General features: G+C 38.9%; 1 protein-coding gene and 1 non-coding gene across 5 annotated transcripts; both read left to right on the plus strand.

Moving 5' to 3' along the window:
- Positions 1–5,412: 5,412 nt before the first annotated feature.
- On the plus strand, positions 5,413–24,935 carry dab2 (DAB adaptor protein 2). 4 transcript variants are annotated; one of them, XM_028462756.1, is made up of 15 exons: positions 5,413–5,587; positions 12,217–12,491; positions 13,351–13,490; positions 14,082–14,180; positions 16,338–16,469; positions 16,566–16,649; positions 18,085–18,108; positions 18,194–18,244; positions 18,331–18,393; positions 19,612–20,157; positions 21,731–21,857; positions 23,500–24,114; positions 24,192–24,361; positions 24,446–24,533; positions 24,614–24,935. In XM_028462756.1, the coding sequence occupies exons 2-14, from the start codon at positions 12,350–12,352 to the stop codon at positions 24,515–24,517; spliced, it is 2,265 nt and encodes a 754-aa protein (XP_028318557.1). In that variant the 5' UTR covers positions 5,413–5,587; positions 12,217–12,349; the 3' UTR covers positions 24,518–24,533; positions 24,614–24,935. The 4 variants fall into 4 exon arrangements, with proteins under 4 accessions (XP_028318557.1, XP_028318556.1, XP_028318560.1 ...); XM_028462755.1 differs by lacking the exon at positions 5,413–5,587 and adding an exon at positions 9,128–9,285; XM_028462758.1 differs by lacking the exon at positions 5,413–5,587 and adding an exon at positions 9,225–9,315.
- Positions 24,936–26,000: 1,065 nt separating this feature from the next.
- trnaq-cug (transfer RNA glutamine (anticodon CUG)) lies at positions 26,001–26,072 on the plus strand. The gene has a single exon. It is a non-coding gene; the product is annotated as a tRNA-Gln (tRNA).
- Positions 26,073–27,567: the final 1,495 nt, after the last annotated feature.

Raw genomic sequence — 27,567 nt, forward strand, 5'->3', positions numbered from 1 at the left:
ACCAGGCGGCAAGCCTCAGTAAGCTATAGCTTCTCTTTGTTCAAATAATCTACGCTCCTATTATGTATCCTAATTTGCTTCTTTATTCTTTCCTTATTTTACCCAAAAAAATTTAATCTCAAATCGTGCATCTGTTTTTCGAAAAAAATTGCGTGTCGAATGCTAGAATGTATTGTAACGTTTGCCTTGGACATTTCAATTGGGGAAAAAAAGGGCCATACTGTATATAGCAGCACACAATTGACAACAAAGTGTTAAATAATAGATTGTTAGGAAACAGTAACTCAGAACTACCGGTTTAAATGAACAAAAACGTCTTTAAGCTAAAAGTTGCACACACAGAGACAGAGTTTGAACAAAACTAGGGCTGTTTTTCTTTGAACCACATCGGGTCATTTCATGTCATTTCGCAAATGGCCCGTGCACTTTGGTCTAAAAAGAATTCTGTTACTTGTGAAAAACGAATAAACAATAGAAGATTATAAGACACAGAGGAAAGCTACAATGACCTCATGTATAGGATTTTCAATATTTGCGAGTGGTGAAACAAATAAATAATAAATAAAAATGAAGAAGTTGTTTAAAGAAAAATTGCTTTACATCCCAAGAAAAAGTCTTCTTTATACGATAAATGTACACATGCAGTTATGAGGCAATGAACATAGCAAAAAAAAAAAAAAAAAGCATTTTTTCGGATTTCAAGAGACTGTCATCCAAGAACCAATGCGTATATCTGACTAATCATTAGTGATTTGAACAGTCTGTGTACAAGCTGATTAAACTACAGGGAGCTAAGGCATATGCAAAGTTGTGCCCAAACATGTTCCAGCCCCAAACCCTGACAAACTTTTTTCCAAATTTTAAAAGCTGGCATGTGCATCAGATAAGATGTATAGCAGATATTTTGGTATATGCTGAGAAAGTAGGTGGAGCTGTATTACTATACTTTGTACTACCAAATTTATGTTTCCTATCTGGTGTCATTTGTGAGTTATTGGAAGCTGAAAGTGGACGAAAAATATGGACGCATGAAAATTGACACACACACCCCGCGCACTAAATTGTTCATATCTCAAAAAGAATTTGATGCTGGAAAACAACATCATTGTGCCACAGTTTGCACTTCTACGTATACATAAAATACCAAATTTGTAAGAAATCCACCTTATCCAAGCAATAACTGATAGATATCAGTCCCAACAGGATCTTCACTAGATTTTGTGACCCATTTCTATTTAATTAAGGGAAATATTATGTCATAATTTGAGGAAAATTTCATGATTTTGTAAGAATTTTGATTTGTTTCAACTGTTTAACATTAAAAATGACTGCAATGATGTGATACAAGCACCGGGAAAAAGCACTGTGAGCCTCTGCAAACATTGTTGAGTTTCATTTACACAATGATTCATGTTTTCTCCATTGTTTTTACTTTTTCCATCGGGCTGAATTCGAAGCTCCAAAGGGCCAGATTTGTATTGTATTGTATTGTATTGTATTGCTTTATTTGAAAGGGGACAGTGCAATTTCATATAACCTATGAACAAACATGGTTAAAAAAAGCCAGAATTAGCCAGGAGGCTATTTTTCATCTGTAGTCCCCTGGCCAAGATGTAAAAAGGCATTAAAATACAGAATGTAGAATACTGGTACATGGAAACAAGTTCAATCTGTTACATTTGAACACCTGGAGAATTTAGCACTCATAATAAATAATATTTGCAAATAAAAACTTTCAAGGAAAAAAAAAGTGCAAATGCTCAATAAAACCCAGAGCAGCTTTTAGTTTAACATTCTTAAGAACTTGTAGAAAACTGGTACATGGAAATAAATTACATCTGAGAGAAAGTACAGATATTTTTTTTTTTAAAGTAAGGAGTAAAAGTAAAAACTCGCCAAAAAAATAAATACTCAAGTAAAGTACAGATGCCAGAAAAAACTACTTAAGTACAGTATTGAAGTATTTGGACTTCGTTACTTGTCACCCCTGCTTGTAGAACATGCACCCCTACCATAGACGTAGTTTTTATCTGATCTATCAATGAGACAGTTTGGCTGTTTGGAAATACTTTGTTTTTCCTCAAATGTGACACCTCACCCATAGTAAGGAGAACACACATATTTACAGAAGTGAAAGCCACCAGTCAACACAAAATAGCCACAATGACATCATAACTCATGTCAGAGCTGATAGCACTGCAGTTGCACAAACCTTGTAGCTCGTCAACAGGCTCTGCAGATCACATAGGTTGTGTTTAGCTGTTTGCTCTAACCCCTAGGGGTATAAGAGCACATTACAGGGGGTACTCTGAAAAAATTAACAATTAATTCAAAAAAATTGGAAAATTTTCCGAGTTACTTTTTTAGAATTTTTTTTGGAAAAAATTAAAGCACTATCGTTCAGAAAAATTCTATATTTTCTGATAATTTATTGGAACAGGATTATTTTGTGCTTTTTGTCACACAATATTATGAGACAATAACTAGAATATTTGCATTTCCTGAAGCAAATGCAAGTGAGGATGCAGGTGTTGGCCCCTGCAATAGCATTAGCCTAACATTAGCATTAGCCTAGCAATTGCACCAACCTAACGTTAACATTAGCCTAGCATTAGCAATAGCCTAGCAATCACATTAGCCTAACGTTAACATTAGCCTAGCAATAACATTAGCCTGTCATTAGCATTCAACTAGCATTGGCATTAGCTTAGCATTGGCGTTAGCCTAGTATTGGCATTAGCCTAGCATTGGCATTAGCATTCGCCTAGTATTACCACTAACCTAGCATTGGCATTCGCCTAGCAATAGCTAAAACCTAGCAATAGCTTACTATTAGCAGTTAGGTTGAAGAAAATCACTTAAAAGTTGTAGTTTAACTAAATTCCACTTTAATTGTTTTGAATTTGTTGAATAAGCCTTAGGGAACCAATGTTCAAGACACATTTAGATGTTTTGGAGAGTCCACTGTTCCACAAATAAAAAAGCAAATGAAATTATGGAGAGGGTACTTATGATATGAAGAGGTACACATGATTTGACAAAAATGCAAAGGGGGTTCACGGGACAAAAAAGATTGGGAACCACTGTTCTTAGCGGTAGTTTTTCTTTTTTGAAACTCAAACAATATTTTAAAGCTGATGTGAAACAGAAAACTATCATTACGTGACTTGAATTCCAAACCCAAAACATGCATTTACACAAAGGGAACCGGTGACAGTCTTTCCTCACTAATCCACTTTATTTAATTCTCTAACAATATGGTGCTCCATGATAAATGTTAGCTATTCAGTTGTGGCACAGGTTGTATAGTTATTACTTATCTTGTTTTTTACCAGGACAATACAAAAAGGTAAAAGAGAAAAATACAGGCCAATAATCAACGGTGTTGAGCTACATCCACGTTATTTGTGCTACTGTAAATCTTCTCTTTGCATTCCAAATTTACAGTTGACCTGCAAAATCACTCCTTGAGCTCATTGTAACCATTGGCCTGGACTGATTTGGGCTTTGGATCAAATGTTGGATGCACACAAAGCTCAGAAATGACATGTAACACAATAATCCTTTGTTATCATTAAGGCAGGCTGAGGTAAAAAAAAAGGTGAAACTTTATTGATCCTGAAGGAAATTAGAATAAACAAACAAGTCAGGTGCTCACATTCAAGATACAATAAATACAAGAACAAAACATACAGAGAAAAAAGCAGAATAAGGAAAAAACAAGATGATCAGAAGAAAACAAAAAAACATGACTAAAAAGGCAGAAGATAATATACATTATATGACGACATTATATGACATTATATGACGTATATTAAACTGAATGTATAATTTTCTTAAAGGTTTGCTCACAATTGTGAACTAACGCATATAATAATAATAATAATAATGCATCAATTTTATATAGCGCTTTATCATAGACACTCAAAGTCGCTTTACAGAATTAAGGCATTATTCTTTCACTCCACACTTAGTGGTGGTAAACTACTACTGTAGCCACAGCTGCCCTGGGGCAGACTGACGGAAGCGAGGCTGCCATAGTGCGCCATCGGCCCCTCCGACCACCACCAACACTCACTCACACACTACATTCATACGAGGCAATGTAGGTGAAGTGCCTTGCCCAAGGACACAATGACAGATACCACTGGGTGACTGCCACCAGTAAAGTCCCGCTCAGTAAGAGCACAAGGACATAGGATTAAGAAGAAGAAGAAGAAGAAGAAGAAAAAGAAGAAGAAGAAGAAGAAGAAGAAGAAAAAGAAGAAGAAGAAGAAGAAGAAGAAGAACAACAACAACAACAATTTGTATTACTATTATTATAGTATTTTTGGTATTTATATATTTTGGAGAAGCAGTGCTAAATCAATCAGAACTGGTATGAAAATATATATTTATATATTTAAGTATTTATTATTATTATTATTTTTATTATTATTATTATTACTAGTGCAGTGCCCGTAGGAAGTATGTATTACTATAAAAAAGTGGGAGGTTCAGTAGCTTTTTCATGGGTGGCCAAATGAGGTTGTGTTTGAAGGTGGGATGTCAGCGACATTTAGGTTTGTTGTGAACTGTGTAGAGCGAGAACTATTGTGTTTTTATATATTTTGGCTTTCAACAAAGACACTGTAGGGAGTTGAACCCCATCTACTCCGATTCCAGTTTGTTGTCCTCACGGATCCGGATCTCTTCAGACCGGAACAGACTCGGTCCGGACTCGTTTAGTGTCATTGATGCACAACAGTCAGGTAAATGCGCACGGAATTTGTAAAGCATTTATTAAATAATTTATTAACTGTATCATTGAAGTTCAGACAAATCCGACATCGCACACCCTTGAACCAAGCAGCAGCCATGTTGAAAGTCTCAGCTCTGTCTGTCATTATTATTATTATTATTATTATTATTATTATTATTATATTCATTTTTGATAAAAAATGACAGTGCATTAAAAAGACTAAAGGATTTATTTAAAAAAATTACAATTTTATTATCGTCACGATAAATAACTTACATACAGTGAAAATACAACAAATATATAATCATTAACATAGAACAATGAGCAATTGGTATATTATTAGATCAGTCATTGTTTGATTATTTTATTATGATTCAATATAGATTGAAATTATGAAATAAAAGATATTAACACAAACATACATCGTGAAAATAAATTTAGCATAAATGTAATGGATACAAGTTTTTAAATATCTAAAGAGGGATACAAAATACAAATTTTTTAAAAATATTTTTAAATACAAATTACTAATGTTTATTTTTATTTTTAATACAAAATATATGTTTATTTTTTTATTTTCTCGTTTTGGATGACGTCACTCTCCTGACCTACTTAGTGGTCACAGCGGTGACGTAGGCAGACCCCGCCCCCTCCGCCAGCTGAAATCTGCTGCTGGTTAGCGGTGTGTGCGTGTGTCAGCAGTGAAAGGGTTAAAGTGGTCAGCGCTGCACTGTCTCTGCTCGACCCGAAACATCTCCTCCTACCGACTCTTTCCCTCACATTATTCACCTCCACTAGCAACGAACACAAGGAGGGACTCGAACCTCTCACCGCGTTTCCACACAGGTGAGTCATTGTGCGCTTTTTTAACGCTTTTTTCCATCCCCGGTGTTAAACGTAGGCTGCTCCAGATGTGCTGGCTGCTGTTTTCTTTTCCTTTTCAGGTTTTTTTTTTTTTTTTTAGAGGAAGTTACACAACAGTGAGTTATTGTGGAAATAAGCTTGAAATGATGAGAAAAGTGTTGAATCCTGAAAGCAGCAGGTCTGTAGGTGGGCCAACTTAATTATTGCTTTGGTTTCTAACTCCATGTGATTATTTGATCAGAATAATTACCAGTCTGAGCATTAATACAGGAAAGAAAATACAGTTTTGGTGGTTGTTTTTTTATTTTTGTCAATTTGTGTGGTTTTGGAGTCAGTTTTGTGTCTTTGTTTTGTCTTTTTGTTCTATTTTATGTGGTTTTGTTTATTTTCTGGTAAAAAAAAAAAAAATTCTTGCTATTTTTGGAGTACAATTTCATATATATATATATATATATATTTTTTAAAATTTATTTATTTTTTGTCATTTTGTGCTTGTGGCCCCTGGGTCTGATAACTGTGTGTGTATTTTTACATTTCACATACCTTTTTAAACTCTCCTCCTTCAACACTGAAACAATGAGGCATTTCAAGATGTCTACGACTGTAAAAAAAAAAAAAGACTTTCTTTCTTCCATTCCACTCTGAACTGGCTCTTGTTTCTTTCTAATTATGACAACAATCCTCACAATGTTTTCCAGTTTTTTTTGTTTTTTTTCCCCCCCTTGTGATGTTTTCACATGTAAGCCGTAAAAAGCTGCATACACAGAACAAAGTCTCTGTTGTGAATATACCAGTAATATTCCTTTTTTAAAAATTTTTTTTCTTAAGTGGCACCATGAGGCATATTTTCTTTTATTTTATTCATTTGTGTTGTACTCAAAACATGTTTTATAAAATTCGACCATCCAATGGTGATGTACCCGAGTATCTTTTCCAAATTTCTTTCTCCTTTTTCTTTCACAAACATGTTTTTTTGGTATTTTTTTTTTACTTACTGTTCTTTTTGGTACAACACTCCTTTTTTTTTTTTCTTTCTTTTTTTTCTTTTTTCTAAAAAACAGCTTTTCTACCTCCTAAAGGATATTAAATTCTTGTATCTTTTTAATGAACACACTTCCTTATTTTCAGGTCAATTCCCTTTAACCACACCAGATCATCCATTGTTTAAAAAAAAAAAAGTAATAATACTTTTTATTCTCAAAATGGCTTCAATGACCTGTTTTAAAAACTCCTAAATAAACCCTATGGACTCTCTAATGTAGTGAAAAATGCTGCTTGTTTTCGTGCTAAGGCCGACTCTGTACTTGTGTGTTTGCATGCTTGCGGGGCTCACATTAGACCTTGTGGTATTTCACCATCTCATTCACTTGCAGCCTGAGTCATTCTCTGATTTCCTCCAGATGTGCAGTCGTTTATGTTTCCTGGCGGCCTGCTAGGATTGTGACATTTCTGCCCTCGCGCTGCCATTATTGTGCTGACAAATAGACATTTAAAGTCATCATAAGGCAGATTTGGGGCTTTTCTGCTGTTTGTTGTAAAATTCTAACTGAAATATGCAATATTAAATGGATTATTTTCCAAACTGAAATTCCCTCCACCATGTCAACGTTAACGGTAATCTTTGGTCAGAGGTGTTGAAAAAAATAACGAAGTAAAAGTACAAATGCAATGACTTCAAATGGCTTTGGTAAAAATAAAAGTCCCAATTAGAAAAATCACTTGAGTAGAAGTCATAAAACAGCTCACGTTAAATGTTTTCATCATTTAGGTATCAAAAGTACAAAAAAGTAAAGTAAAAAGAAGCAAAACAGCCATAGTTGTTCTCTTTATTTCACTTTTAGGTAAATGGGGAAAAAAATGTGATTTGACAAAAAAAAACATCTGAGCAAACGGTGAATCAAGTGTCGTCCTGAGATATCGATTGATATTGGTTGTAAAGATTAACTCCTTGACATTAGCAGAGTTACGATCTTTTAGATTAACATGTTCCTGAGATGCATTCAGGGTTCCTGGGAAACCCAGACAATTTGATGACTTTGTAAAAATCCATCCATGTGGTTCGGACAAGACGTGAACAGAGGACACGTCCGGGAAAAAGAGGCCATATGGCCACCCTAATCTAGTGGTTCTCAACCTTTTCAGCTCGCGACCCCCAAAATAAAGGTTCAAGAGAACGGGAACCCCCACTGTACCTGAAGGTGGTATGAATCTGTGATAACCTGAATGATATCCATTGGAAGTTTATTATTAGTATATAGTCATCTTGACGATATCAATCCTTAATTTGCTCGCCACTTGAACAGTTTCTTCCCACAAGCTGTGACGAATTTGCAAAAAAACGGAGAGAAAAAGGGTTCAAAGTGTCATTGTTGGAACAATTAGTTTAAACTGGCAAATAATGGACATGACAAATTGTGAAAGTGGTTACATTGGCAAAAATAAGCATGAAATATGGTGAAAAGAGGTTTAAAGTGACAATAATGGGTCAACATATGCGACATTCGGTGAGAAAAGTGGTGGAAAGGGTTTATAAGTGCTGAACATGTCTTGAAAGTGGAAAAAATGTGCAGAAAAGGCATTGAAATGTGGCAGAAATGGGAGTAACGTAACAAAAATGCATTAAAAGAAGCAAAAATATGGCAAGAAAAAGTGATAAAAATAGGTTTGGTGTACTGTAGTTGCAGAAATGGTAAAAAAAATTCTTGGTTCCGTAAATGCATCTGGCGACCCCCTTCCCGTGTCTCGCGATCCCAAATGGGGTCCTGACCCCAAGGTTGAGAAGGCTTGTCCTAATCGACAGTAACTGCACACGAAAACCGGAAATTGTTCTTTTGTTCTCGGATATGCCCATTCCAGTAAAAGTATGTTTGTTTTTTTTTTACTTTTAATGTAGTAGATTAGAGTAAAAAATGCTGATTTAAAAATAAAAAGTACAAATCAATAAAAGAAACTACTTAACTCTTGTACATTGACTTTGTTACTGTAAATCTGTCTCTCACTTTCTGTGACTCAAACATCAAATGTAAGGATTTTCTGCTTGTCCTAAAATAACTTTGGTAAACATGTAAAAAGCATGATGTGAGCAGTTTCCCTCCACTTGTCATGAGATCAGTGTTTATTGTTTTACAGCTGCACAGTAGCTTTTGCTTTTATCACATCCCGCTTGTGTTAAAATCTCCTTTGCACTTTTACTTTTTCAATCTATTTGATTGGCTTATCTGTCTTAGTTTGTGAACAAAATGTCTTTGTTGTTGTTGGATCAGATACAGTTTAAAGTAAAGTAAATGTGATCCACACCTTATAAACAGCTGCTGTGATCAGAAAGGTCATGTTTATTATCTCATCCTGTCTTACTCTCATTTCCTGCATGGATTCCACTTATCTTCACATTTGATCGTAAACGATACCTCTGGACTTGTTGTTTTTTTGTTTTTTTTTTTAATTTATTTTTCTCCCTGTGGGAATTGTTGTCCTTAGTTTAGGTTTTGCTAACGGCTTCAATTTCCGTTTGTGCTTGACTACCTGGGCATCACGAGATCGTTGCTTCGTCTAGCGTAAGATTAACTTGAGTAAATTGCTCAACCTTTGGTCGTATTGAACCTTTGGTCCCTGCTATAGTTTCTGCACTGTGCTGGATGCTGCTATTCTAGCTGGTGGAGCCTCCAGAGCTGGTCCTAAAGGTACGTGGGGAGGATTTGTTGCGTTTGAAGGTACTTTTAATGGCTTCATTTTGCTTTGTTGCATTGAAGGGATTATCTCCGCTTGGCGTAATAAACACACATTGATTACTTCAGAGGAAGATATGTTTCGAGTGATTTATAATGTACTGTAATTCTTTTTGTGTATATGTGCTGATGCATTAGGAGTTAACATGGTAATAGAACCCCTCCTCCTATCCATATATATTTTTAAATGGGTAAAGAAATTACAGTTTTTTTTTTTTTTTTTTTTTAACTGATAAAAAATAACATAGAATGTGCAATTACACATAAACAAAAAACAAAATGGGGGGGGGTGCAATTCGGTGTCATGGTGCAGCCCATATTTATTGTCAACCTTTTTCTGTTGCCCCCCCCCCCCCCCCTCCTCCTCCATCCTGTCCAAATTATTTTAAAAATGGGTCAAAAATGTTAGTTTTCATTGGAAAAAAGTAAAAATTGTGACTTCTGCAAAACTTACTAAAATAAAAAAAATGTGCAACCACATAGAAGAAAAAATATAAATAAATACATTATAAAGATGAATAATTTTTTGGGAGGGGGGGTTGGAATTCTAACGACCCCCCCCCCCCCCCCTGTTTTGGTGTCCTGGGGGTGCGCCCCGCAGTTTGAGAACCGTCTTAAAGCAGGTGTCATGGTGCAGCCCAGATTGCTGATTCTGTCAGATTTTTTCTTTTTATTGTACTTCAAATCACATGATGCCTTTGTGCAGTGTCATCATTATGGCCTTCACTTTGACTGAAGGGACGTTAACTGTTCGGGCTGAAAAAGACTTGAAAATAATTTTAAAGAATATATTAAGTTATTATGCTCTTGGTATTAATAACACGTGTGTTTTGTTGCCGTAAACTGTGCACATTCCAGTTTTATGGTTTATTTAATGGTCAGTCCTCCTTTTCAATTTTTTTTGCTCCGGCTAAAAACTGGTTTCCATAGTGACTGATAAATGTTTCTAACAGTGACTTTTGTTTCCCATATGCTTTAAAGCAGTGGTCTCCAAACAGGGGTACGTGTACCCCTAGGGCAGCGGTCTTTACTCTTAAAGGAGACATTTTGTCTAAGCATACCTGGATTAAAACCCTTCTGGAGCTGAAAAAACTATATTCTCAATGAAAACATAGTTAAATTGATATCGAATAATGTTATGTAAAGGTTTTCTGAGTTAATGTATTTGCAGGGCTACGAAAAAGTGACATAACACATGATCATGTCAGTCAACACTTGCTCGTTGCTAATTTCAGCATGCATATTAAACCGTCATATTGGCAGTTAAATAAGACTTTCCCACACAAATGAAATCTTTATTTTCTTCCTAGTTGTCTTATCAAGGATTTAAAACGTAAGGTTAACCACAGGTGCAAGGAAAGTTGATAGGAGGTGAAGTAGGAAGGTGGCTTAGTTATTCTACAATGTGATTTATTTTTAGGTTAACAAATGGTTTTATCATAATTTTATTTGAAATTAATGTCATTAATTGTTTATACCCTCTGTCAGAAATAACAATTCATTATTTTAATATATTTTTTTAAAACTGTAGGGAGCCATTGTAAAAGAGTCAAAGAGCGACATGAGGCTCAAGAGCCACAGGTTGCAGACCTCTGCCCTAGGGGTACAGGAGCACATTACAGTGGGTACTCGAAAAGATTTAAAAATGAATTAAAAAATAATAAAATAAAATCTGGATATATTTCTAGTTCTTTTTTTTTTTTTTATTATTATTATTATTATTTTCTTTTTTTTTAAAAAGTAGTGGAAATCATTTTCCACTACAGGAGACATTGTAACTGCACAAAGAAGTGCACTGAAACCTGGGCATGTTGACCAGCTTGTGTTTTTTCAATAAAATATAAAAAAGAAAGTACTAACTTTCTGCATTTAAGGTGCACTAAAGTCAAAGTTGGTTTATCAGACTTTTTTTACTTTTCTATCTGTTCTACAGTGTACATATTTATCTTTTATTATACTTTTCTCTTTATTTGTTTGTTTTTTTTTTTTTTTTTTTTTTTTTGTAGGATCCAGTAGGGGTGGGAATCTCTGGGTACGATACGATACGCGATACAAATATTTCTCACAATGTGACGATACTGCGATTATCGATATTATGGTCAGAAATCAATCTATGACATAACAAGAAAAAAAAAAAAAGATTAAGTGAAAAATACAATTTTTATTTTATATCTCTGAAAGACAATAAAATGAAAATGTGTCCTATGAACAGTGACACTGTTTTAGTGCAACATCTCTGTAAATAAATGTCAACATACCAATGCAAACCAATAAGTATCTCCAATAGGGTTTTGTGTAAACAAAAAATAGGGTCTTTCTTACCAGTGACACCATTATAGTGCAATATTCCAGTAAACAAAATATTAGTTCCTTCAACAAACAGCGACAAAATTGATAAATGATAAATCTTAAATCCCCCCCCAAAAAAATCGATACTTAGCTTGAGCATATCGATAATCGATCGTGCGAAAAAATATTGTGATATATCGATAGCATCCAGTGTGGTGAACATTTCATTGTGCACATGATAATAAACACTTTGAATCTTGAATCTTAATCAGCTATTTGTTTATTATTGAAGTAAACACATAAAAGTTGCATGGTTTGTAAAAAATTCAAATAAAATAAAAAAATCCACTTTAACACTGGTTTAATCTACAAATTAAAAAAAAATTATGCAATTCGGAGTCACAGTTAGGGGTTTAGGAGAGCCCGCTGTTCCACAAATGAAAGAGCATTTGAAATTATAAAAAGGGTACTTATGATATGAAGAGGGGGTGCACGGGACAAAAAAGATTGGGGACCACTGCTTTAAAGGAAATGTTTAGCCATCATCTTCTGCCTTTTCCTCATGCTGTTCCACTTCACTTTTTCTGCTGCTGACAGACGGCGACAGCAGCATGTGTGCATGAGTCCAACTTTCAGCTGACCTGACTGTCTACACGGAGGTGCCGCCCGCTTGTCCTGCCATCGCCCCTCCCCCACCGCCACCTCCCACTCGTAGCACGGACCCCACACCATGTCGGCGGAGGTAGACCATGCACACGCTTCTGCTGAGCCCGGCGTCCCTTTACCACCCGAGGCCTCGACCCCCGCCACTCCCCCCAGCTCCCCCGCTACAGCCCCCCCCAGAGCCACATTTAAGAAGGAGAAAAAGAAAGGTGAGTGTTTTTGGGGGGGGCAGGCTGATACTTTAGTGATCAACACTTTGTTTAGTATCTTGGTTCCCAAAGTGGGGTACGCAAATTGTCATAGGAGTTATGTGAATAGAAATGAAAAACAGCGTGACATTGGAAGCTATATTATAAATCAACCAGCAGTCAGGAGCCTCCATGCATTGCCACAAATGACACATTGGCCTGTGAGACTGCCTTCTAGTGGTGGCAGAAAAATAATCTCATCAAAAAACAAATATGGCCAGAGTTACATTGCTTTATGCTGGCCAAACGTGCTTGATGCCCTTTGCTACAACATACTTGTGTGGAAGTGGGTTTTTAACTTTGACAAACATGAAAGCAAAATACGATTAAAGACTCAGACTCTCTCAAATTCATCCAAACATTACAGAGTTCTGTGCATCATCTCATCTTCACTCTTCTCATTAAATTTGTAGCGAGTTGTATTTCACAGTTTCAGAGTGATGAATATGTTGTATTACTGATATATGTTCAATCAACAAATGTTTTGTAGATTTCTTTGAACCAAAAAAAAAAGATTGGTTTCTCACTGAAAATGCCAGTTGGCAAATTAATAAAAAAAAAAAAAGAAACATGTGATAATTCTGAAAAAGACGTTTTCTTGTGTGCCTAAAATTATAATATATATATAATTCCTCAACAGAATATAGGTGATTTCACTATAGGGCTACATCGTATATGACATTACATTATTGTGTTTTTTTTTAAGCGTGCAGGAGAAGAGTGTAGCCTACATAGCTTCAGGTTAAATGTTTGAAGAGGTATGGGACTGTAAATAGTTTGTGAACCACTGGTTTAGAATCATAGTTTTGTTGGTTTTTAGTCCTAGAGAAGACGGATCAGTACCTGCTGGGCAGGTTTCAAGGGGACGGCGTGAGGTACAAAGCTAAGCTGATCGGTATCGATGACGTGTCTGAGGCTCGAGGAGACAAGATGTGCCAGGACTCCATGATGAAACTGAAGGTACAGCATTTCCACCTATACTTTATTTATTAATTTCATGAAAATACAAACAAACGTTGCCCGTGTACATCCAATAATATCAGTCCAAATAAAAGATTTTCATGATTGGAAAGGAGCATTAGAAAGAATCCTTAACTTAATCAATACATAATTGATGACCCCACCAACCTTCCCCCATCAATCCACACAATTTTCACTATTCTTTGTTAACCTAAAAATGACAAATCAAAATTTACAAGTCAACTTTCTCAAACATATTGGCAGATAATTTTTTTGCCCTATACATTTTTTTAAATTGACAAATATTTTTACAAACCATAAAATCCCTTTTTTACCCATTCCTCAACCTTTTACACCAACAACAGACAAGCACATTAGTCTTGAAATAGTACGAGCTACTCAGTGTTTAAAATAAAATTTCCTCCTTTCTCCCAAGTGCACTTGGTTTTTAATTAAAGCTATTATATTTGTACATCCTCCTGTGTCCTTTATTTTCATGATTTTCTTTAAAGCAAAAAAACAAAACATTTTTATTTTATTTTAGGATGTTTAATCAGATCCATTGATTTAATTTTTTTTGTTTTTCAACAGGGTATGGCAGTAGCTGCTCGATCCCAAGGCAAACACAAGCAGAGGATCTGGGTCAACATTTCTATGTCTGGCATCAAAATCATCGACGAGCGATCAGGGGTGAGTTCATACATTTGTTTGTTGTCTCCCACAGCATGTGCAGACAAAGTGAAGGTCAACACTACCAGAAGTGCAATCTTTTAAAAACAGCAATGCATGTTTTGTTGTTGCAATCAAATAAATTAATTTATTTTATTGCATAATTGTGACCATCACCAGCCCTCCCTAAGGAAGGGTAAGAAATGCTTTATTATAGGGAGAATATAAAAAGAGAGGTCAGTGTAACACCTGGGTGAGGGGGGCGGGAGTCAGGGTAGGAAATGGAAAGGCTGGGGAAGAGGTGACTGTATGAAAGTGAGAGTGAGATGGGGTGTTATAGTTGTGCTTATTGTGTTGTGAAATCCATCCAGCCAGTCTGGTGGAAAATGTGGAGCTTAAGTATAATGCTAGTGGTGGTGAACAGAGGGAAGGCGTGAGTGGTAATACCTAAAACAGGTATTTGGTATCAACGTGTCTAAGGTTAAGCCCAGTACGAGGCATGCCAGTGTGTCCATGACCGATGTTTGTGCAAGAACCGCTTCTGTGAACCCAAGCTCTGCCCCGGGCCCAAAGATGCAGCCAGGCCAGCAGAAAGAGCGGGGGCCAAGGAGCCCCAGGCCACCCCCACGACCGAGCAGCCCCCCAGACCCCAAGCCGAGAGTCAGTCACCGCCCCCCACATACACACTCGAGAAAGCCCATAAGGAGCCAAATACCCCACCCAACCCCCTGAGGGTAGAGGCCAGAGTGCCCCCGCCCGAGACCCTAGCGGAGGAGCAAAGGCCCACGCCCTGTAGACGGCCAGAGCCGCGCTGAACAGGCAGCCAGCGGGCGCCCGTCGGTGGGCCCAGAGACAGCGGGGACTGGACCCCAGGCCAGAAGGAAGTGAAACACACCGGCAGCAGCCTGCCCAGGGACAACGGCCGCCTCCCCAGCCACCAGGTGCACCGAGGGGATGCTGCAAGTCGCCCAGCTGGCCCCCAGGTGCACCGGTTGAGTCCCCCAGAGCGTCCCAGATCACCCTTCATTGATAGCGCCAGCGCAATGAGCATTAGTTATTGTCAAAGTCAGGACCACCTCCCCAAGGGCCCGTCTTAACGGTATACGGCACTCACAGCCCCAAGGTGCGCCGCATCGCAGGCATGCAAGGGCGCGGCCCGCGCCGCCTGCCTGCCCCTGCCCAGCCGGACCCCAAGGGCATCCTCCCAGGACCGGGAACCCCCAAGGGCAAACCTCCGGGTGAAGATTCCCGAGGAGAGCCCCCTTACCCCAGCCCACGAACCGGCCACCATCCAGCAGGAACGCACAGCCCCAGACGGCACAAGGACAGCAGCCTAGGTCTCGCCGTCCACCGGACAGTGCAAGCCACGGTGTGATGCCCCCCACCGGCGCGTGACCACGAGAAGAAGGCACATCAACAGCACACACCTAGTGTGGTATAGCAGCCCTTGCTGTACACGATAGCCCAGCCATCAACAGAGGGGCCGGGCCCCCACTGATGGGCCTATTTGTGTGAAACCACCCACCACCCTGTTATGGTACCTCCCCATTCCCCAATTGAGAGGCACTTCCCTATCCCCTGTGTGAATGTGTGTGTTTAGTGGATGTATGAGGCTCATACATGTTAAGCAAATGGTGACCAACATTGACATTATCATGGGAGGTAAGGTTACTGTCTGAAAATTCATGCGTGCACAAGTAAATATTTGTGCCTGAATAGTAAGTGCGTTTATTCGTAAATAAGTGCACACAAGTTAAAATAAAAAAATCGTACAGCTTGATGCATTTGCTTTTGAGAATCATTGTTGAATTTGTGGATAGAAATCTGACAGCGATATCACTGTTAAAACTACATCACGCGGTTACAGGAATCATGTGTCGAGTAAAGATCAATTATAAGCGATGCCGAGCGAACCTTGTTTCTTAACATTGCAGATCTTTACTCAACGTATAATGCATGTGACTGTGACGTCTTCCCTGTAATTTCAGCTTTGTCTGATTAATATCCACGCTAAGAAAATCCAGAAATGCCACTGATTCGTTAATGTAAATTAGTAAATCTGCATGATTATTTTTTTTACATGTGCATGCACAAATCTTGGGATGTTAACCTTCCCTCATATATTTTGAGAGACTTATGCATGTATTGTTTTTGTTAATCTTCTCCTGTGTTGTCCAGGTAATCGAGCATGAACATGTGGTGAACAAGATCTCCTTTATCGCCCGAGATGTAACGGATAACAGAGCGTTTGGATACGTGTGTGGAGCAGAGGGCCAGCACCAGTTCTTTGCCATCAAGACTGCACAGCAGGCAATGCCATGAGACACACACGCGCACCAAATGCATGTAACAAGCAGGAAAAAAATCTGTTTCCCATCTGATCCATTGTTATTGTGTAACACACAGGCAGAGCCACTGGTCGTCGATCTGAAGGATCTATTCCAGGTCATATTCAACATGAGGAAGAAAGAGGCGGAGGCTGCACTAAAGGTAAAAGTCTGGGGCTGGAAACTGGGAGAAGTTAGAAAGAGTGACGTGCAGGCAGGGGAGGCAATAAAAGTACTTGGAAATAATTTCACAAATATAAATTCATATTAATAAAGAAGAAATGCATTTAAGCTCAGTGCCTCTCCAGCCATTGACATCACCGCACATCACTGGTTAGAAAATAGATATAGATAGATCGATAGCTTTTTATTGTCATTGTACAAGACAAGGCATACAATGAAATTTTAGCAGCTTGCAATAGTGTTACGACACATACATTTTTTTTTTTAAATAACAATAAAATCACAAATATCTACACATACAGTGCAAAGGTGCAACAGTGCAATGAATGTTTATTGTTTGTAGTGTGTTAGAGTTGGGGGCAGAGGGGGGAATGACCTCTACCTGAGGGCAACAGGTCAAACGGGTGGAAGGCATGATGGGTGCAGTCCTTAGAGATTGCCTGAACTCTGCTGGGGCAGCTTGAGCTGTGAATGTCCTTCAGAGACAGGAGAAGACAGCCGATGATGTTTCCTGCACTTTTTACCACCCTCTGTCGCTCTGCTTCAGTGCAGCGTGAGAACCACACTGTGTTGCAGTAGAGCAAGATGCTCTCGATGGTGGAGTGGTAGAAGGTTTTCAGCAGCTCCTCTCATGTTGTACTTCCTGAGCACTCTCGGGAAGTACAGGCGTCGCTGTGCCTTCTTGATGACAGCCGTGGTGTTGGTAGTCCAGGAGAGGTCAGCAGAGATGATGGTGCCCAGTAGGGTGAAGCTGTGGACCCTCTCTACACATTCACCGTTTATGTAGAGGGGGAGAGGGTCTGTCCTATGCATCATGAAGTCCGGGATGATCCCCTTGGTATTTGTACTGTTTAAAGTCAGGTTGTGAGCCCAACACCACACAGACAGTTCTTGGGCTTCGTCCCTATAGGCATACTCATCCCCACCTGTAATCAGCCCCACCACAGTGGTGTCCTCTGCAAACCTAGCTATGGTGTTGCTGGTGTGGACAGGTGAACAATCGGCCGTGTAGAGGGTGAAGAGCAATGTGCTCAATACACATCCGTGTGGGGAGCCAGTGCTCAATGTCGGGGTTGAAGACAGGTATGGCCCAAGTTTTGACTGACTGGTCTGTTGGTGAGAAAGTCCTTAATCCATGAACAGGTGAGAGGATGAAGTCCCAGAGCAGACAGTTTGCTGACCAAGATGTCAGGAATGATACTGTTGAAAGCTCTGTGTTCCAGATGACTCAGCACAGTGTGGAGGATGATGGATGTCAGCACATCCTTTTTTCAGTGTAGAGGAAAGCATTTAGTGTCACATTTGTATTTATCTTCACCTCACCTGTGAGTTATTTCAATGAATCATGGTTATCAGACTTGCCTCCTAAATGATGTGACAAAATTTAGAAAAAAAAAATTCTCTTCTCTTTACAGGGTGAAAATGGCAGCACAGTAGAGGTGAGCATTGCGATTATTTTCCAACCATCTTCATACCATAATCTTGCCATTTTTACAGTGAAATTCTTTGCATTTAAATCTCCAGAATGGAAGCGATGCCTTGCTCAGTATGGATAACGGAGGCAAAGCTGTACAAGTAAGACTCTCACACAGATGTTCATTAATTATAGTCAGTCACAAGAAGTCGCTCAAATGAAGCGTTTGTCTTTGTGTGACATCCAGGCTGTAGAGCAGCACGACCTCTTTGGAGACATAACCACTCCTCCAGACATCAAGGACACAAATGTAAGAACAAGTCGGGTCAAATCTGTCGAAGCACTTTATTTAAATATTAGTTTCTTCAGTGTCAGACATAGTCGGGGGACAAAATTAAACCATTCCACGGTTAAAAAAAAGACAAGGTAGTACAAGGTTTTCCTCCCTAATCAGTTTTTGTAGCCTTTAATCATTTGATAACAGATCATCCTCCAGATCAACTCATGTATGTCTGTGTGAACTCAACTCTTAAAAGACAATCTTAGAATATTAATTCATTGGATTACATGCTTTCCAGAAATTTTTCATAAATTACTTTGGTTCTTTTAAGAATTGAGTTTTTCATCCATGTTTTCTCATTTTTGTGATTAATCAAATGTCCTTGAAGCAGCTCCAAGTAGAATATAATCAGATTGATGCTGAGCGGTGCCTTTATTTACACCCCAGGGTTTTAAATTCTGCTGAAGCTTCTCATTAACTCCAGTTTCAGCTTCAACTGCACATGTTGATTTTTATCATGTTTATTCAACTGTAGTCTTTGCTAAGCAAGATGGATCTTTTTTTGTGTGATAAATGGCTTTTAACAACGAGCCAGATCCATCCCACCAGGCCATCTATTTTAGATTTTTAGATATCTCTGCTCTTATAATTCAATGAAAGTTTCCAAAATCGGATCTGGCTTTTAATTCTTTTCTGCATACCACATGAGTGCAGGAATATTTAACAGTGAATCCTCAGAACTAAGTAATGCAACAAAATCCTGCAAATTTTGAGAAAATTCATCCCGAAATAAAATATAACTTTTCAAATATAAATTTGACTTTTTGCTTAACAATTAGGATATTAGAAGTTTACTATATGTAAAAATACTAACCAGACGTAACTAAAACTAAAAGAACATGGTTGAGAATAAACTGATTTGTGGCCCCTGAATTCCAATTAAATGCACCCCTTGCTTTAGAAAATGCTTTGGCATTTGGATTAAAACCCCTTTTTTATTCTACATGTGGCTGCTTCACATGTTCTCATCATTTCATGTAGAGCTGGGCAATATATCGAGATTCAAGATATATCGAGTCTGGTCTGAAAATATTGAGATTTATATTGTACAATATGAGTTTTTGCCCATATTGCCCAGCCCTAATTTAATATCATTTGATCAACTTTGCTTCATGTCGACACAGTTTGTCCTGCTCTGCTAAAACTGATTCATATGTCTGTTTTTTCTGTCCCCCTCACGCTAACCAGGACTGTAAAGATATTCTCTTGCTGGACTTCTCCGTGGAAGTTGACAGCAATCAGAATTGCATAAAGGGAAACTCCTTTCTAACTTTTTCGGACCATAGGGCATCCCAGCAAACGGGGAACGAGTTCTCCTCTACGTTTGGCTACTTCCCAGCACCTGACAGTGACCCTTTCAGAGACGACCCCCTTACTAAGTCCCCTGATAACACGCAGATAAATCTCGCCTCCATTAACAGCAGCTCGGATAAAGACTGTGATTATCCCTGTCCGCAGATAAATGGCTTATCCAGTAAAAACATGATCCTGGCTCTCAGTAATGGACAGTGGCCACTAGGGGGCAAAATAACTCAGGGCAACATAATCACAATGATGGATGGAAATGAATCTCAATTAGATCCCTCAGCCCAAAACCCATTTTATGAGTCATGTTTGAGAACTCCAACTACGCCCAATGGTAACGAAGCACCTGTGGCCAATAGCAAGGATTCAGTTGTGTTAAGCCCGCCTCCTCAGAGCACTAAGTCTGGACGAAGTCGAAGGACTGCAAAGGTGAAACTTCTTTGCATTTGAGCTGCATGTGTTGTGCTTTCATAGAAGTTTGCAACACGTTTGGCGCTATCTGCTAGTTCCAAGGCCCCACACACATCTTCTGGATTTTTTAAAACGCCTTCCTCTAAAGCAGTGGTTCTCAACCTTTTCAGCCAATGCCCCCCAAAATAAAGGTGACAGAGACCAGGAATCCCCACTTCACCTGAAGGTGGTTGAACAGTCATGTGGAGACAGGGCCATCTATAAGGGGGAATAAAGGGGATAACTTTTTTGGGCCCATCCATAAAGTCAGCAAAATGATGCCTTATTGTTGCATGAATCTGTGATAAACACATGTATTTATTTATCAGAATAATATCAACTGTTATTTAGGAAGTTGTTTTTTTTTTTTTGCGCCATAGTATATCGTCATCTTTAAGATGAAAATCCTGGTTTTATTCAGAAATTTAATAGGTTAAAACTTAAAAGTGACTAAAAAAGGTGGTAAAGTGGTATTTTTAATACTACAAAAATTGGTTAAAAGTTGCAAATTAGAGTGGCCAAAAACAGACAGAAAAAGTGGTATAAAGGGTTCAAAGTGTCAATATTGGCTTCAAAGTGGCAGAAATGGGGGTTAAGAACAATTGGTTTAAACTTGCAAATAATGGCCATGACAAATTGTGAATGTGGTTAAATTGGCAAAAATAAGCATGAAATATGATGAGAAGTGACAACAATGGGTCAACAGATGTGACATTAGGTGGGAAAAGAGGTGAAAAGGGTTTATAAGTGCTGACGATGTCTTGAAAGTGGAAAAAAAAAAAATGTGCAGAAAAGGCATTGAAATTTGATGAAGTGGCAGAAATGTACCAAAAATTCATTAAAAGGAACAAAAGTGTGCCAAGAAAAAGTGCTGAAAAATATGGCAAGTTTGGTGTAGCTGCAGAAAAAGGGTAAAAATATGCAAAATTATGCTCAAATTGTTCAAAAAAAGCATCTGGGGGCCCCTTCAAGTGTCTCCCGACCCCAAATGAGGTCCCAAGGTTGAGAACCCCTGCTCTTAGCAATCTGTACCTATTACACTTTACATGTAATAAGCTAATAAGTGCCTTGTATGAAGGTAATCAGTTATCTAAATCATATTGCCAACCTAAAATATTGTAGTTTAACAAGGCTTCAGAGATAGTAGCATCTTCAGAAAGATCCAGACATGTGTTGATGGGGCCTGGGAGTTAGGTGTCCACACTGGTGCCTGACAGGATATATACTAGGGTACTGTTTTTAATTTAGATCTGTAGCTTGTTGTTTACATCCTTAGTTATCTTGGTGCATGTACAGTTGGTGAAATGCTTCTCTGTCCTGTTTGGTCTGCACTGCTCAACAAACGCCTGTCCTCTGCTCACACATCTACTTTCTCACGTTTTCATGCAACACTGATTGAAACAATAAAGGCCTACGGTAAGTCGCACAGCATGCTCCGGTATCTATGCTAAAGCAATGTGAGCATTGTATTTGTAATATTCTCTCTTGAATACATTCTTAAAATGTTACATAATGTTTTTGTAGACTTATGTTTTGTTATTTTTGTGGTTAGACCTCATCCAATGACCTTTTTGGAGCCGACCTGTTTGCTGCTCCTGCTTCAGAGACTTCTCCTGGGTCAGAAGGCCTTTTCAACAACATGCCCACAAACAATGCACCCTCCTCCATTGCTGCTCTGGGTAATTGACAAAAGTTACTGTCCCTATGAAATACGTCTTAGAGGTAGTTTTACTTAAAGCTGCTGTATATGATTTTAATCGGATAAAGACGTAGTGCACGCCTCACAGATCAACGGAAGATCATTTGCTTGAAAAAAATGATGTAAAGGTAAATACTGTAAATGCTTCATTTATTGACATTTTGGGGGAAAGTTTTGCGTTGTGGAGTCCCGTAGACGGATGCATTGAAGTGTTTTTACTTTATTTTTTATTATGATTTTATTGTGTTTGTCCCCAAATATTCTGCCAAAGTGACTTCCCAACATATTATTGGTGTTTTTACTGAAAGTTGTGGCAAAACAATGGAAGATGTTTATCTTGGAGTTTACACGGAAAGACCCGAATCCGGCCAAAATGTAATGTTTGCATAGGTGGAGTTGGAGATTCTTGCCGGGGGGGCAGCAAAAAAAAAAAAATTCAATATATAGATGTCTGGAGTTTGCTTCACACATACGGAATGAATCTAAATGTTTCTTCTCATTTCTCGAACATAAGTTTTAAAAGCTGTATTGTGGACCGGCCAAAATAAATCCAAAAATGCAGCTTGAAATGTTCTGGACCCTGTTGTAACTTAAAGAACAAGAGAGTAAAGTTGCTCACATTAAGCAGTACAGTATTATTTATGATGATCTACATGATATATCATACAACACTGGATGCATGTTTTAATACAAGGGGGCAGACTTTAACATGGAGGGGTAGACTTTGTCAGTTGTAAATCACTGTTAGACAACAGTTAAGATAGAATTAAAAGTCCAACAACGTAGATTATGGCATAAAAGTATCTAACAACGATACTCCGCCTTCATTGAATGCTGAGGGCATGCATACTCCCAGGGGACGGCGATTTTGTCGGGGAGGGGGAAGTAGATTGGAAGAGCACTGCTCAATCCACCGCTTTGTAGCCAGACAAGTGCGCACTGATCACAGGGTTTGCTTGTTCTCTGTTCCAGTCGCTTGTTTTCACAGTGCATCACTGCAAACAACAGACTGAGTCTACGGAGCACCCGCTGTGTCCTCCATGTTGTAAACAAAGCTCTGAGCTGCTATGGGAAGCAGGAGGGTCAAATGTCATCACTGCTGGTCCTTTAAATCATCTTTACTTGATTTTATTTTGTGAATTTTTAATGTTTTTATCATTTCCTGGTCATTGGGTTTTTGGTACTTAAAATATTTGTAAATTATGTACATTATATTAAGAATTATTTTTTTGAATTAATTTGGTAAAACTTAAATGAAAACTTTTGATCACTAGGGGGGCAATGCCCCCCCTGCAAACTCCGTGTATGAGTATCTGGCGAAGTGAGGTGGTATCACGGGGAATACCAGGTACAAACTACAACAAAAATGGTGTCAAGCCAATCACTGTTTTCCTCGTCTAGAGAAGTAACACAAGAAAATCGGTAAGAATAAAGTAAAAACCCTTCTATAGATCAGTCGATGGTATTTCGTATCCTGCAAAACTTTTCCAATGTCAATAAGTGTTTACATCGGAGAAAGGTTTAAATTGCCACTTGAAAGTTTTTCTCAAGTAAATGATGAAAACTTTCATCTCAAGCAGCTTTATTTTAGAAATGAATAGTTTTCTGTTTTTCACACTAAGGAAACCTTCAGCTTGGTCCACCAGCTACCACAGCTATCCCTGTATCGGGCATGTGGGGAGCGCCTTCTGTAGCACCCACCATGTTCCAGATGCCAGGAATGACAGCTCCAGGTCCAAGGCACGCTTACCCACAGCCATCCGCCTTCGGAGGTCTACCAATCCCACCCACAGCCTGGGGTCAGATGCCCCCTCAGTTCAGTCCTCCACCGCTCTCTCCTCCTCATCTCGCTTGGGTTCAGCCGACGGGGACCAACCCTTTCCAACCCGGCGTATACCCAGGAATGGCTGACCAGCATGGTCCAGCACGCCCCCCTCCAAGGCCACCAGCAAAGGAGACGCCTCCAAAAGTGGAGAACAGTGCCTTCACTGCTTTGGATCCCCTTGGAGAGAAAGAAAAGAAGATTGGAAAGGACATGTTCAAAGACTTCCAGATCGCTAAACCACCACCCGCCATCCCGGCGAGGAAAGGCGAGGTCGTGTCCATCTCCGCTCCGACGCCCAACACCAAAGAAACTGGTGCCTTTGACGAGTACTTTTCCAATAAAGTGGGCATGGCTCAGGATGTTGCCGATCACGATGACTTTGATATTAATCAGATGTCGTCGCCTGAAAATGGTAACGAGCTGCACCTGTTTGTGTAGTTTTGCACGATGTGTATGAATTTTAACATTTTGTGTGATGTCTTTTTTCAGATATGTCTAAAGCAGCTCCGAGCTTGAACTCTGGCCTTCTGGATGCTTCCTTCCCTTTGGCTCCCATCACAAACAATTCATCACAGGGTCAAGCCTGCAATCAGAACATTTTTGATGATGCGTTTGGGGCCGCGGACTCCAGCCCATTTGGGGCGCCACCCGTAGCAATGGTAAAGTCCAAATTTAGTTACAATTTACTGTCATAGTCGTCTTTTTGTTTATCGTGAATCATTTATTTCTCACTGGTATTTCAGAATTCATCTGTCGGGAAATCCTCTGGATCTACGGATGCTTTTGCGGATCCTTTCGGAAATCCCTTCGCTTGACCCGAACTTTTGATTAGTAAGTGTTGATCTCCATAATCTGAGTGTTTTGCTCGCATCCAGTAAGAAACAAACCTCTTTAAAATTGTGCTCTCGCAGACAAAATGAAGAAGATGGAATGTTGCATGAAATGCCATTGCTGGGAGAGGCTGCTGTGTAAAAGACAACCTGAACGATGGATATTGCCACATGTCCCCAAACTCAACTTTGTTGGAGATCTTCACCTCTGTGGTGCATTATTTTTCTTTTCAATCAGTAGACCCTTTATATATGAAGACCACTGATCTAAGAAGTAAATGTTGTCATAATCTGCTGAAAGAAGGAAATGTGTTGTGTATGTGTTTGTGAGAGAAAACTCATCTCCAAAGAGGTTCACTGCTGATGTATGTTAAAGAATTATAATAAATCAATTGAAATACTTCTAGGTTTTGCTGCATTTGTTTTTCTATACACGCGCACGTTAATGTGTTTTGTTTTTTCTTTTTTTTTTTTGGTTGGTTTGTCTGATAGCAGGATTAAGTTAAAAGTACTTAAGAGATTTTGCCAAAACATTTACCAAAGTTGGACTTTACGCTATGGAAGATTCCATTTAGTTTTGGTGGTGATGTCATTACTGATTCTGATTTTAAATCAGTTTAAAAAATAAATAAATCCCTATCTCTAATCATTAGAGAAATTTTAAAAACCTATATCTCTGTTGGTAAATGATCAATCTTAGTAATTTGACTTGATTATGTCAGGGTCGTTCTCCAATGACCCCTCTGAAATGAATCCAGATTGGATCTAGATTGCACATTTCATCGCGATTATTCAAAGAAAATGGGCGTGCACATTAATTTGGGCCTACTGTATCATTAATGTGTGAATGATCGTGGTACCATGTCAATGATCCATATCACTATAAGAGAATATTGAGTTTGTGCTGAAAGCTCTTATTGTTTTTCATGTTTTAAAAACTCACAGGTTTTCGTTGCTTTTCGTCGACACCCCAAATGCGTCCACCGCCAACAGCATCCTGGTTCCATGGTATAGTGGTTAGCACTCTGGACTCTGAAGTGGTCAAGGTTCAAATCTCAGTGGGACCTGGTTTTTGAAGTTTGCATTGAAACTCATTATTTATACTATTACCTGGTGACTTTTAATTATGGTACCAACGTGTCAGTCAATCGAGCAGTTGCTGACAGGAAAGACCTTACTTTCCTTTTTCCCACTTGAATGCACCATTCAACAGCAACTTCTTTTAAAGTGGGGGGCCTCAAAAATGTCATCGTCTAATCCGAGGGCCACATTATCAACATTCATGTCAGCGTATGAAAGAACAAAGTTTTGTCTTTGAAGTCCTTTTGTGTGGGTTTGTGTCGTGTTTTTTGTGTTTTCAACATTTTGTGTTTTTGTGTGCTATGTTCTTCTTCATAGAACTTCCACCTTTATGAATAACATTTTGACTCCAGTTGCCTATTTTTGATGTAGGACCCTGTGCAGCAGTGGTTCCATGGTGTAATGGTTAGCACTCTGGACTCTGAATCCAGCGATCCGAGTTCAAATCTCGGTGGAACCTGATTTTTGGAAGCTTCGCATTGAAACTCATTACTGCTAAAAATATTGGGGTTTATGAAAGGGTCATTGGCGTGAAATGTGAGGAGCATGGTTTACTAGGTAATCCCTGGCATCTCGCTGTTTTCCTTGAGAGAACTTTCTGTTTCTTTCTGATGTAGCTGAACAGCTGAGTTCAAAATCGGGACCATATTTGACTTAATAGATCGTGTAAATATTTACAGGTTTACCTGGTTACTATTGATTGTGGTACCAACGACCTTCTAATGTGTCGGTAAATATCACAGTTTCCCATAGTCCATGAACGCACATGGTTAGCACTCTGGACTCTGAATCCAGTGATCTGAGTTCAAATCTCGGTAGAACCTTAATTTTCGCAGGAAAGAAATTGGTTTGTTTTTGGTGGCATTACATTCAGGAGTAAATTAAAACAATGCAAGCCATTTCCCATGACCCAATCACACCAGTAGTGTGACAATTTAGCACAAGAGTATTTACTCTCATAGCGATAGTGATTAGCGAGAAAAAAATGTATTTCTTGGAATTGGTTAAAGCAGAACTAAGTAACTTTCTCCCCTAATAAATCCTTCTCGTAGTCCCTGTGAGGGTAATACAAGTGTTTATGGGGTGATTCGGGGATCTTTTATCTCTCCCGACTGTCTCTGGCCAGAAAACCACACTTGCAATTTCTCTTTTCTTCGACCCGGTGGCAAGACGTACAAGACACGAAATCTTTCCTTCTTCCAGTCACGGTTGTAAAGGCCGTGTCGTACAGCTCCAGGTGGTCACACGCAGCTACTACTCCATGGTTGAATAGGTGAACAGACCGGTGTCCATGTTGACGGCCTGAAGTCATCGTCAACAAAGACTCTGATTGGCTTTTGTCATGCGAAACAGTCACAGGAGTTCAATATTTTCAACTCTTGCCAATGTACGGATGTGCAGATATGCGTAAAATCGGGAGCACGCTCGCACGGCCAACGCTCTTGACACGCGGAAAACCACACAGGAAAGTTTTTGCCACGTCTGTCCATTGACTTTGTATATAATCTGGACGCACGAACATTTTGTTATAGATTATGACCAGCCCCGTGACTGCACACAGTTGTCTACAAATTCACTTTTCTCATACCTTTATCATGGTGGAGCCAGCAGAAAAAAGAAAAAAAAAAAGCAGAGAAGACTTTTGTCCGAGGAACAGAGCAACTCCATGCAATCACAGCTCAGCAGCAATCACACACACTTGCAACCCAGCGCTCCATCAGGCAGCACACACACATATCCATCCCAACTGTCTGGACCAATCATATTTGGGATTACTTGCTAATTGCCAAACATCATCAGCTGTCGTTGAAAGGTCACTACCAAGGCAAGAATATGTTTTTTCAGTACTACTGAATGAAAATGGTGGGTAATACTGTGTTATTTCAGTGTTATATAATATAATATACCCTTGTAATATCTAGTACTATACATATAAACTTATAATATACTCCAAT

The sequence above is a fragment of the Gouania willdenowi genome, chromosome 12 (assembly GCF_900634775.1).
Source record: "Gouania willdenowi chromosome 12, fGouWil2.1, whole genome shotgun sequence".
NCBI lineage: Eukaryota > Metazoa > Chordata > Actinopteri > Blenniiformes > Gobiesocidae > Gouania > Gouania willdenowi.